Below are 12,743 nucleotides of genomic sequence, written 5' to 3'. Positions count from 1 at the left end.
TTGCTGATTTCAAAAGTGACTTAGCATTTTCAAGGCTTTATTGTATGAAAAATGAGTATATGTAAATGCAATATGTAACGAGAGGTGGAGGGTGAAATGAGATGCAAATGCGACTGAAGGATACACTTTACAAAATGAGGCGGAAACATGTATTTACTCATGTAAGCGCAAATGCATATGAAGAGATGGAAATGAAAAATTGAGGTGAGATAATGAGTTTTATAGTGACTTTTAGTGAAAAGGAGAAGTCAAAGTACATGGGAAGTGAAAATGACATCTTTTTGACTTCCCAGAATGTGACTTTTAATCAAAATCAGACCTTTTGGATGCAATTACACGTAAAACATTTCGTGTAATCATGTCGTGCAAATGGAAGCGAAAAGTGAGATGGGTGAAAATGGAAGTGAAAAATGGGATTACATGCATGTGCGAATGGCAAATGAGATGGAAAACATGTAATTGCATTTCATTGAGCGAAAGATGAAGTGTCATGACATGGAAATGGAATATGAAAGATGACGATGCTTTTGCATGAAATGAAACAAAAACAAGTTTTTGGGAAAAAACTTCTAACTTCTCCAAGTGGAGAAAAACTGGCAAGCAAGCACAAAACAAAAAATGCGAAAGAAACAACGTACTTTCTGAAAATAACTCAAACATGCCAAGATGCAATACACTTCAAAGCTCATTCAAAATTTGGACTTGGGAAAGAACAAAAAACATGAAAATGAATGAAAACTTCATATTTAAAGGGAAAATGCACTTTCCATGGCAAATATCTTCACAAATGGCAATCATCTAATAATTTCATGTATAAAATCAGCAAAGATAAGCATGAATTAAATTACAAAAAAGAAGAAGTCCACTTACATGCCAAATATGAATGAAAAAGATGCTCCAATGTTTGAAAAATTCTTCAAAAATGGTGAGACCTTTTCCAATCTTGCGGATTCGAATGGGAGAGGGCAGCAAGTTAGGAGAAATTGTTGCAATATGCCAAAATGTGCCCTAAAACCTCTCCATATTTCAACGTTTTTAAAGATATAAACTCATGGGATGTTTTTAGAAAAAACGTGTTTCACCATGAATCTCCAAGTAAAACGTTTTAGTGTTTAAACACCAAAATGTGAATCAATATGCAATGTAATCACCCAAAAAGAGCAAATCGATTCATCGTCATGCAAAAACGTTGATAAAAAATGAAGATTTTTGGAGTTTTCTACAAAAATGTGCCCTAGATTTGGGCTTTGAAAAATGATTTTCAACTTATTAAATCCATCTTTGATGCAAGAAAACTCATCACCAAGCCAAAACGCCTTGAATGAAGAAGATTTCGTGCAAATCCATGAAGAAAAACTCAAGATATGGCCAAAATCGGGTTCTTGAGGAGCAAGTGCATATTTTCTTTCCAAAATCAGACCTTTTGATGAACATTACACATTTTAAAATGTCTTCCTCCAAAATTGGACTTTTTGGAGTCATATGCATGTTTGAAAATATGCCTGTAAGTGAAATCACACTTTTTGGAGTGCATAGCATGTTTTACAATGTGCTCATGGGTAAAATCAGACCTTTTGAGGTCACTTGCACATTTTAAAGTGTATCTCACCTTTTTGATGCTTAGGCATAAAAACTTGACTTTTCATGTCATAGCATCAAAAAGGTCCACTTATTGTGAACTTTTGATGCAATGACATGAAAAGTTTCCTCCAAAGTGAATTTTATATGCAATGGCATGAAAAGAGTCTACTTTTCATAGTTTTTACATGTAATTGCATATAAAAAGTCCACTTTTGAAGCCTTTTAGTCATGTAATTCACTTAAAATTTATAAAAATGTCACCAAATGGGTCAAAAACAATATTCATTTATCATATTATTAAATATAATACATAAACATCATTTTAAAGTGACATTTAAATAAATATTTGATTTTTAAAACCAAAATTTTAAAATGACACTATATAATTATATAGTTACTCTAAGTGAAAAATTAAAAAGTATCTCAAATTAAAATTATAACATAAAGTGCACTATAGTTACGTTAAGTTATAAATTTGAAGTAAAAGTAATTTTAAAACATAACAAAAAGTGAGTATAATGTTATATTTTTCAAAAAGTGAATGTCAAATTGAAAATATAATATCATATTTTTAATTTGTGCTTTTACACCTAAAATGTCCACTTTTGAGGCACTAAAATGGGCATAACTCTTGATTGACAACTCCGATTGACCTCTAGGTTAGACTGAATCGAAGGGGAAATCGAAAGACATGACATGAGCAAAACCAAAGGACTAAAAACAAGCAAACACAAACTCAAAAGCAAAGAACGGACTGTGAAGGCTTCAAAAATCAAGTAAAGGCTCGATAGAAAGCAAAACGAAAAGGGCTTGACAAAGACCTTTAGTAAAACAATTTGATATACGAATTGAAATGGATCAATCGATCAACATTAAACAATTGAATATCAAATTCAAGCTTAGAGAAATGCGAAACTAGCTTAAAAATGTTTTGTGCTGTTACCAACATTTTGTGGTGACAAAATGCAGGGCAATAGGAGAAACCTTGGTTAGAGCATAGGAATGGAAGGAGGTTTATAAAGGGAACATGAAGCTATTTTAGGATCATTTTATGTTTTGTAGATTATTTCTCTTTGCCTCTTGAGAGATGCTTGACTTAGCTTTAGGGCTTGGAGCAACTTGTGTAGACAGAAACCTCTATAGGTCATCACATATGTAGTAGTGAAAGATCTACCAAGGGTGTGGAAGGAAATCTTGTTCAAGGGGTTCCATTTGAGCTTAAAAATCAGTTTTGAGGTGTTTTTTGCACAAATTTCTGATTGAGCTATGTCCTTGCTAGGCAAACCCAGCTGAGCATAACTTGGGGGAATCCATTCTCAACATTGGTTTGTGTAATTGTAAGTTCATTTTCCTTTTGGTAGTGAAGGGGATAGTCTTGTTGATAGTTTTCAAGAATGTGAGAGATCTTTATCACCAAATAGCAGCCCTCAAGGAGTGGAATGGGTTTCCAAGGAGAAAACACTTGGTTCTTGAAGCATTATTTTTTCCCTTTTGGTGCCTAGGGCAGAAGACGTAATTGGAACTATTCTCAAGTCGAAGATGGCAGTTTTGTAGACAGCAAATAAATTTCCGAGTAACCTAACTGGCTGTTAGCTTATTGTTTCATGCCTACAAGACTGCTGTTTTGGAGCCTTTCTTCATCAAGTTTTGGAAGGTATTTCTCAGTATGTTAGAAATTGACATGTAAAGTATTTTTCTAATTTGGATTTCTCTTATTCATGCCATTAGTTGTGGTTCCAGGCCTGAAATTAAATCTGTAAGATTTTGCTGAAGGTTGTTGTTTGGTATATCATTCATATAAGACATTTGTAGCTGATAGAACTTTCTGGGTATTTGTTAAATCAAATTGTGAAATTGTTTTTGGTGTATTTGTTGCAAGTTCACCTACAATTGGAAATAGAAAAGAAGAAAGCAATACATTTTGTGTTTTACAGTGTTCTAGACTAGGGTGGGACATTTCATCAACCACCACCAAAGAAAGTTGGACCATGATTCCTTATTAAAAAGAAGAATACTAATATTCATTCAAGAAGTGTGAGTTAGGAGCCCAAAGCAATTTTGATGTGCAGTAAAATATGATAGTAGATATATAATTTTAGAAAATCTCATTAAGTGGAAAAATTTCTTTTGTTAGATTAATGAGTCGATGTCATACCAATGCCATTCCTGTCAGCTATAACAAAAGCAACAACCATAGCCATATCGAACATCTTCTACATAAAACCATTTCCTGATTTATATATATCTCATTTTATCTTTTTGCTTTAATCAATTTGTTCTTACACATTTTACCATATCAGTTATATCCATGTAAGATGTGTGTTGGAGCATGGGTGGGATGAGGTTTGGGGATCAATACTTTGTCATTAGTATTATTTGGTTGCCTAAACCTTGCATTCCTAATTATGGGGATAGTCTTTTATCATATACTAGAGATTTTTTTTATTCGAAATGTTCCACTTGAGTAATCATAAAGCAATTTCGTAAATGATTATTTAAAGTTGTGCAGAAATAATCATTGCAGGTTGTAACAGATTTGAAACAATCAGCCAACTATTCCAGCATACTGCAAGTAATTTGTTTATTAAGGAAGCTTTGCAATCATCCTAAACTTGCGGATAAGAACTTTTTTCAAGCAATGAGTACCATGGGTGGCTCTAATACTTTGGTAAGTTTGGAAGAAACTGCTGGAAAAGGAGGATGCCAGAAGCTGAAATCACAGTACAGGCAAGGATTTTGAGAATCTCTCTCTCTCTCTCTCACACACACACACACACACACAAATGCATGCATGCACACAGGCACAAGTACATTCCTCTCCTCTCTCCATTCATCCTACTGCTTCTTCCAACCCCTCTGCTTCTCCCTCTCATAAAACAAATAATCATATGGTCATATCTTGCAAGTATTGTTTTCAAAGTGTTGACATTTCCTCTTACCTTCCATTACTTATGCTTTCTTAAATTATTTGATTCACTGTAGGTTTGAACCTGGAGATAGCAGTTTGTCAGGAAAGCTTCATTGCTTAGATTTGTTACTTTCTAGTGCTCTTCAGTCTTCTTCTAATACAAGGGACAAGGTGGTCATAGTCTCCAATTTCACTCAGACCCTTGATATTATTCAGGTTGGTATGCCTGATTCATTTTATTTTTTCTAAAACTGTTTGGAGTTAAATTATTCAACGAAGTTGTGTCAACCAATCTCGCATTTGGCACATTTTAGGTTGTGTGCGATCAGTTGAAAATTTCAAGTTGAAACCATTATATGAAGTTCTTTTTACTAATTATTCATTTTGAAAATTCTAGGGCTTATGTGATCATCGATGCTGGAAATCGTTACGTCTTGATGGAACAACAAACACATCTTGCAGGCAGCAATTGGTTGATCATTTCAACAATGCATTAGGGGATGAGTTAGTATTTCTTCTTTCATCTAAGGCAGGGGGTGTAGGGCTTAATCTTATTGGAGCTAATAGGTATTTACTTTAATTTACTCTACACTATTAATTTACTTTAATTTACTCTACACTATTTGTATTTCTCTCCTTTGAAATTGTAAAGAAGATATACAAATAGTTTAATTGCACACATTAACTTGTATCTATTCTTAGACTTTATAAAAGTGAAGAAATGAACTTTTTCTACAAATTTAAAAGCTAATATAATAAAGAAGATAGACTTGTATGAAGTTTACATAGCATGCTTTGTTTGAATGTATCTTGAATCTGAAGTTCTTTTATTACAACTAATTATACCAACACATCTCTCACTCATGTTTATGGACATTGAATAAAATTTTAAATGTAAATTTTACTTGTTACTACCTTTCAGCACATCTCTTGCTTTGTTTTGTTAGTGAGTCTTGTATCTGTTGGTTGTATGTAAATCATGATGATACACTCTTGTTGTTGTTTCCCAGTCAAGCTATATCTATGCAATTAATATTTGTGCCCTGATTCGTGATGGTGTTGATTAAATGAAAAACATGTTTTTTCGACAATTGTATTGAATGAATGACACATTTTACTCTTTTGATACAAAGTACGAATTAAAAATGCAAGATATCTATTCCTTTAAACAAAGGATGGAAGTTCCTTATAGTGCCTTGCAGGTGGGACTAGTTAGTGCATATAGATTCCATGTGTACGTAGTCACGGGAGATGATATCAAGGTACTTGTTATCTTCCTCTATCCTGTTGGGGGCCGCATAACTATTAGCCTAGATTTTATCTCTGGTTATGATGCAAAAGGATGCTCATTTCTAATGGTTGACATTTTCTTTGCACAAACTCTTTCTCCAAGGGTGGCAAAGCGTTGTGAGAGTAATGAATAAAAGTATTTCTTAAAATGGAAGAAGTTATTGGTGACTAGTGTTGCCCCACTTTTGTTTCCTAATCTATTGGGAAAAAGTGAGTTCTGTTTGTTTAGATGAAGTCCGTTTTATTCCATGAATGTTCGAGTCTAGGTCTAGATTCCCAAAAGCCAGATGGTTTTAATTAGATTTTCCCAATACGCCTTCTCTATCTACAAGCCGGGCGGGTTTTTATTTTGTCTTGTAATTTGTTGGGTAGGTTTGGTACCCAATTTGATAGAGATTGATTTTCACTCATTGCAGATGAAGCGTGCTAACTATTTTGTTCCTATGCTCTTGAAAGTTCTCTAAAATTCATGTCTTAACAACACTAGCTCACAACATATCAATGGTTGATAAAATAATTATTGGTAGAAAATCCCATGTTACCTTCTCCACGACAGGTTTTCAATCCATGAAGGTGATTTTCCACGAAGGTTCACTTGGTGACGTATCTAGCTCAAGAAGATTCAAAGGGCACAGATTTCAAAGAAAATTGATGTTTGAATATGGGATCAGACTCATAAACATAATTTGGATTCATTATCGCTCAAATACTAAGCCTTGGCAGAAAACAACAGTTCGTCTTCTCTTCAGCGGGATTTCAACCCATGAAGACGATTTTTTGCAAGACAAATAAAAGTGAAATACAAGATGCTAAGTGACATCCAAGTGGATCCATGCACTTTAACTAAACATCTTTAACAATCAGAAATATAGTTGTCAAAGATTCAACCAATAAGGAAGCGTTGGCGGAAAATTGAAAATTGCCTCCTCTTCGGTGGGTTTCCAACCCATGCAGGCAACTTTCCGATTATGTAGAGAAATCAGGTCAACAAGTCAAATTTGGCTCCCATGTTGGATCTGGTATATGTCAAGATGATATTGGAATGAAACAAACCATTGCGGAAAGAAGATATAGTCAAGATCTCACTTGGCAGATTTTTATCAACGGAGTACCTCGAGGCAACTTTTCAAAACTAAAAGGAAAATGGAAAAGTAAATAATGTGTTAATGGAAAGTCACCGTTATATCCAACGGAACAGTGAAAGGAATTTTAAATGTTTGTTGAGTCTTTGCATTTACTTTTTAACGAGTATTTTCTTAAATTTCACTTGTGGCACGAATTTTGAAGTATAACAGATGAATCGAGGTCCTTGTATAAAAAGTCACAGGCAGTTGAATGAGTTACCTTTTTTCCTTGATTTGTAATTTTATTAGTACACGTAGCTTTTGAAAGCCTGTGATTGTAGCGTTCATTGTCTTATTCATTTTCAATTCAAATTCTCATTCATAAGCTATGGCCACTAAGTTTGTGGGTTTCGATTGTTTGATTGGGATCAAGTCTCAACTACAAAATTTCACAGAGACATCCCTCTGTTTCTATGATATGGAAGACTTCAAAAGGATAAAATTTGAATGCATTCAACCTATCACCGAGAAGCTTCGAGGATGTTGTTTGGTTGAAGCCGCTAGTTTCTTGGATGCAGTTCAAGCCCCAGAACTCATTTACGAATGTATTCACCATTACAATTCGGAAACCAAGCAGATAGTTCTACCTGATGACATTGTATTGATTTCAATCGATAGACAAACGGTGGTGAATTGCCTTTGTGTGCCAGAATAGGAGGAGTTTTCTGACCCAATTGTTAGTGGTGATGTTTCAGAATTCTCAGTGAAGAAGATGATCTGGAGAAAGGAGATCATGCAAACATGGTTCTAGAAGCCACAGAGTGATAAGAGCGAAGTCCCTAAGACTTTGTTTGGAACCAACCTCAAACCGGAGATAAATTGACATTTTAGTTCCCTTGCATAGATTGAGAGGTGAAGTAGAAACCCTAAATTTTGTTGAACGATACTTCTTTTTGGTTTAGGTTATATGCTCAGATACACAGTATATTGATTGGGCACAAGTGGTAATTGAGATTCTATCCAATGCTCTCCAAGCTGCCAAGTTTTACAATTCATTTTATATGTCTTCCTTCCTAATTTATATGCTGGCATCTTTGTAATTATGGCCCGGTCTTCCAGGCCTAGACGATTTCCTTGATGATGTCAAGTCTTATGAGTTTTATCCATGTCTCTAGCTCCATAATAGTTATGAAGAATATGTAAAAGTGAATGACGCATTTACTATGAGAATCTGCAAGGAACTGCAAGGGTGTCCAGAAAGGAGATTCTCCCTTGAAGCCATGGCCGACATTAGCCAATTCGGCTGTTATTTTATTCAGTTCTCATCTTGTTCTTACCTGCTTCTTGCAACTTTTGATGGATTTCCTCTGAAGCTGCCAAGATATCCAGATGATAAGATAGTCTTGGTAGAGATCATTTGACAAGCTCTGTAGGTGAATGTCCTGAGTGGAAGTCTGAAGAAGAAAGGATATGAGTTCCCTATGAAGGTTGTAGCTTTCAGTTGTGACACCCGGTCTAATGCCATAATATGATGAAGGTTTTTGAGAAAAAGTACAAGTTGGATATATATGAGGTCTTGAGACCTATATTTGACCCTAATGGATATGCTAAGGATGTCTTGTAGATTGGGAGTTTCATAAAGCACACCAACACCATTCAAGGCTACTGGGCCAATTGCAAAGATGAATTTGAAAGTAGTGATCGCGCTTTCGCAAGATTGACATTAGATCAAGTTAAGCTATATAAGGTAAATATAGACGTGTTTAGAGTTGAGGATGATGGTCAAAATATATATAGCACTACTTATTTGACCAAATTAAGGAATACTCCTATAAGCTCTGAACCATTCAAAGATGTCATAGAAGACCTAGACGTGATGATGACAAGAATATTCAAGAGGACCAGGAAGTGGGTTGAGTGGACCATGACATGGCGAAGGAGAAGCAAAGGTGCATCCACTCAACCCTCCCCAAATGTAGTAGCTACTTCATCTTCCCATAGCGGTGCTTCAGGCACAATTCTACTTCTCACTCAAGGACCCTCTCAACCAGTCGGAGGAGGTGACTGACACGAACATCCCATTAGATAAAAGTTGTCAGGATGGTTCAGTACTAGTGATCGAGACAGAGGCAGAAGCCAAGAAGAAGAAAGCGGGAAAATTAAAAGACAATGCAGTCATAATGGCTCTGCCATCCCACAACAGTTCAATCCTATCCATAAGTGCAACACTACTCCTACCAAGTAGTCCTCAAATATAAGTGGTTGATCTTGGAGATGGTGGGATAGCGAAAGTGAATCCACAAAGTCAGATGAAGTGGTAAAGAGAACATTTGAAGCAGAAATGTCGTCTGAAGCTCCAAAATTCATTTCCCCTGCTCCAAAAAATCCTTTCTCCTCATCATCAAAGGCCTTGACTCCTGTTAAGAGAAAAATGTTCATTGTAGATACACTAGGGACTACGTCCAAGGTGATCAGCACCGAGTCATGGCTCGAGAATACTTTAAAGAGGAAGAGGAAGAGGATAGAAGATGGAGCTCCAAACAAAGAGACTTTATCTCTAGCCATCCACTTTGGATCAGTATTAAGCAAAGTGAAGAAGCAGAAGACTTTGTCTATCCTCGACCGAGACCCAGACACAGGGCACCTAACTATGGAGATCGCCAAGCCCACCAAAGATGGTAGGATTGAAGACCTAACTACAACTGACTTCACATTCCAGTCTCTAGATCTAGGAGAGGTCAGGCATGACACCAAAGTGGGCTTGTGGAAACCAACTAATGAAGTAATAGAGGAAGAACTTAAGGGCCTCAAGGTTGCCAAAGTCAGGATGAAGGCAGAGATCCATGAGCTCAACTGCTTCATCAGGCAATTAGTTGCCCCGTTAGCAAGTATTTCGGGAGTACCAACTACTAGTGATCCTACAGCTACGGATATTCAGGCAGTCATCTCTCAGCTGCAAGAGGACAAGCATTTTGGGAAAATCGGTAGGAAGTGGAGTGAAAAACTCAAATTTGAAGGACTTATGATTATAGAACAATTAGGCAATGCAGTGCTGAGGCTTGAGACAAAAAAAGAATAACATCCTAGCTAACCGAGCTACTCTGTCAGCAGAAAAGGTAAAGAGTCAAGAGTGCATCTCCCTTCTGCACATGGTCATACAAATGAAGGCCAAAGAAGCAGTAGAAGCAAAGATTCTATAGAAAGGAGATGAGCCTTTGTTTGAATGGCAACAGAGCTTGCAATTCAAAGATGAAATGATCTCAGTAGCAAAGGAAGGACTATAGAACACAAAGAGAAAAGTTAAGGAGGAACAAGATAAGAATTATGAGTTGCTCAAAGGTCTACACACTTACTCCCAAAGAAGTGGACAAGGGAAAGGAGTAGTTGGAGTTGCTGTTATGCACTTTCTCTAGCTACTTGGATAAATTAATAGAGAGGTCTACTAGCCATCAAGACAGAGTGTCAGATTTCCAACGGCTCGACGGATGTATACATGTAGCGACGGAGGAAATGCAAGTATGATTGAGTGCAATCAAAGACTTGGCCAGAGAACACTCCAAGTGGCTCCTCTGATACACCAACATCCACGTCCACAGACATGAGGAGTTCATCCCAATCATCGTCGTTGCTAAGGACTATAAGGCGAAATTTGAGAAGGGGAAGAAAGAAAAATGATATTTCTTCCACTCTTTTGTACTCCAATGTGAAATTGTAATTGATAATTGGCTCCTTGCCATTTGTTATTTTTGAAGAGATGAATCGATTTGGCTACCTTTTGTAACGGTTCATCTCAAAATCCTGTATGTACTCGATTGAAAAATTAATGAAAGGTCGGCTTATTTTTGGTGTGAGATACTTCATATTGCAGAGACAAATTGAATGTGTTTCGTATCAATTATTTACTGTTCCATTGCTTCTTTTAGTTAGAAGCGTCACTTTGAGTTAAATTGAATTAAGGGACAAAGAGAGCTTTTGTTCCCCTGTTTAATACAACAAACCGAAGATAATCGTAGTATTGTTAGAGGTTAAAAGAGATTTTTTCTAGTTTTATTTCTTAAGCGATTTCCTTGCATTTTAGAGTTGAAGGCATTTAGTTTGAGTATCTAATTCATATAAATAGAATTCATTACTGTGTCATCAAATTTTGCGGGTTCATAAGGGTGTGGATTCACAAATTTGGTTGGTTTTAAAGCCAATTTCTAGCCTGAGTTAGTTCTTGTCTAGGCCTAACTTGGTTTTCCTCTCCTGTTCTCTAGTCAAGAACATACCCCATTTTAGAATTAGGAACAAACAAATTCATTGCAAATCACAAACTCAAGGGAGCTGTACCTATAAATTTAGAGGGAAATCAGTCGCTTAGTGCGGTTTCCCAAGTGTTGTAATCAGTCATTGTTCATAGATATTGGGTATTCAAAGAGTTAATTTAAAAAGAATAATCTGTTTATCAATAGATTTTTGGCAACTCTGCTAGGGAGACGAACAATTGCTAGACAAGAAGAGCTATAATATGAAGCAAGATGGTGCTACCTCATGAGGACATATTTCCCGTACTCCAACCTAACCTTTGATTCCAAGAGGACCAGGAAGATATCATCTCATCCCTTAATACATTTGTCTAGAGTTATAAGAGAAACACACAACATTACAAAAACGCTAACCAAGTGTTGGAAGAAGAAGAAGCTAAAGTCGAGGCACGAGAAAGAGCTATTCAGAGGAGAGAGCTTTAAAGAGCACAAAGGCGAGCAGAACATGAAGCTCAGAGACAAGACTAATTTGGAATCCTGGACCAAAGACGATTCCTCAAAAGTACCAAAGATCTAGGTGGGCGAGAGCCTGTTTTTGAAAAACTTGCAGAACTTGGCTTTCCCATCCTAGAAACACCTCGATGAAAGGGTGACTAGAAGAGTAGGAGCAGGCTATCTTCACCCCCCAAAAATCAAAATTCGTCGCACACTACTTTTTAGGTTGCTCCTCCAATTGTCAATTTTCCGCCATACCTTGCTTGGACAATTATGGCTGCTCCTTGGGCCGCAGTGACTAGTCCGTTACACCTCACATTTCATCCACTCCCGTCTGGTTCAAAAAAAAACTTCCCCAAGTTTTCAAGTGATGGGAAGGTTACTATTGATGAACACATTAAAGCCTTTTTCACAGCAACTCATATCTTAAGAGTGGCACACGAAGACATAGCCATGAGACTATTTGTATAAACTCTAATGGAAGGCGCAACAGATTGGTTTTATCATTTAGACGATGCCTCAATTATAGATTGGGCTACAATGAGAACGACCTTTGAAACAAGATTTAAAATTGCAGAAAATGAACATGTTTTGGCACAATTGACATCCATCAAAAAACAAGCCTCTGTAAGTATGAGGGATTTCGTTCCTAACTTTAACAGATCAATAGTATAATTTCTATTGTTGACAGACCTACTGCGGGTAATTTAAAAATATTCTTCATAAGTGCGATGTCACCAGATATAAACTATGATCTAAGGATATCTCATCCTATAGATTTGGCAGATGCCCAAAAGAAAGCAGTTGAACTAGAAGATGACATGATCTTTGCTAGAAAGTGGAAACAAAAATTTCAAACCAAGGCAGGTATTAGTAACACCACTTCCTCTGATGAAATGTTGCAAAAATTGTCAAAGGAACTAGTTACTATGAAGAGACAACTCCCCGGATTCAATAATTTGTACCAACGAAATTTCCAAAATCAACCCGGGAGGAATATCAATGGGAAAACCCTACAGCTTATTGGTCCTCAACAGAGACTGGCTATTGAAGCTGCTCCCAAAAAGGGGAATATGTGTGTTTTCCATTTAACAACTGATCATGATAATCAAAGTTGTGCCCTCATGATGCTGTTGTTATCCACTAACGAGCTAAATGTTG

At 36.5% G+C, this 12,743-nt stretch overlaps 1 protein-coding gene across 2 annotated transcripts in view; it reads left to right on the top strand.

Annotated features, from left to right (window-relative positions):
* LOC149573094 (uncharacterized) overlaps window positions 1-12,743 on the top strand; it is a 249,719-nt gene that overhangs the window by 184,905 nt on the left and 52,071 nt on the right. The window contains exons 14-16 of one of the 2 annotated variants that reach the window (XM_089814270.1): window positions 4,106-4,308; window positions 4,564-4,705; window positions 4,887-4,993. In XM_089814270.1, coding sequence (XP_089670396.1) covers window positions 4,106-4,308; window positions 4,564-4,705; window positions 4,887-4,993 — 452 coding nt within the window. Of the gene's footprint in view, window positions 1-4,105; window positions 4,309-4,563; window positions 4,706-4,886; window positions 5,057-12,743 lie in introns of both variants that reach the window. The other variant, XM_089814269.1, reaches the window with a different exon arrangement.

The sequence above is a fragment of the Cupressus sempervirens genome, chromosome 2, assembly GCF_028749045.1.
Source record: "Cupressus sempervirens isolate cs-2001-9-10 chromosome 2, ASM2874904v1, whole genome shotgun sequence".
NCBI classification, from domain to species: domain Eukaryota; kingdom Viridiplantae; phylum Streptophyta; class Pinopsida; order Cupressales; family Cupressaceae; genus Cupressus; species Cupressus sempervirens.
This window is presented reverse-complemented; position numbering and strand designations above follow the sequence as displayed.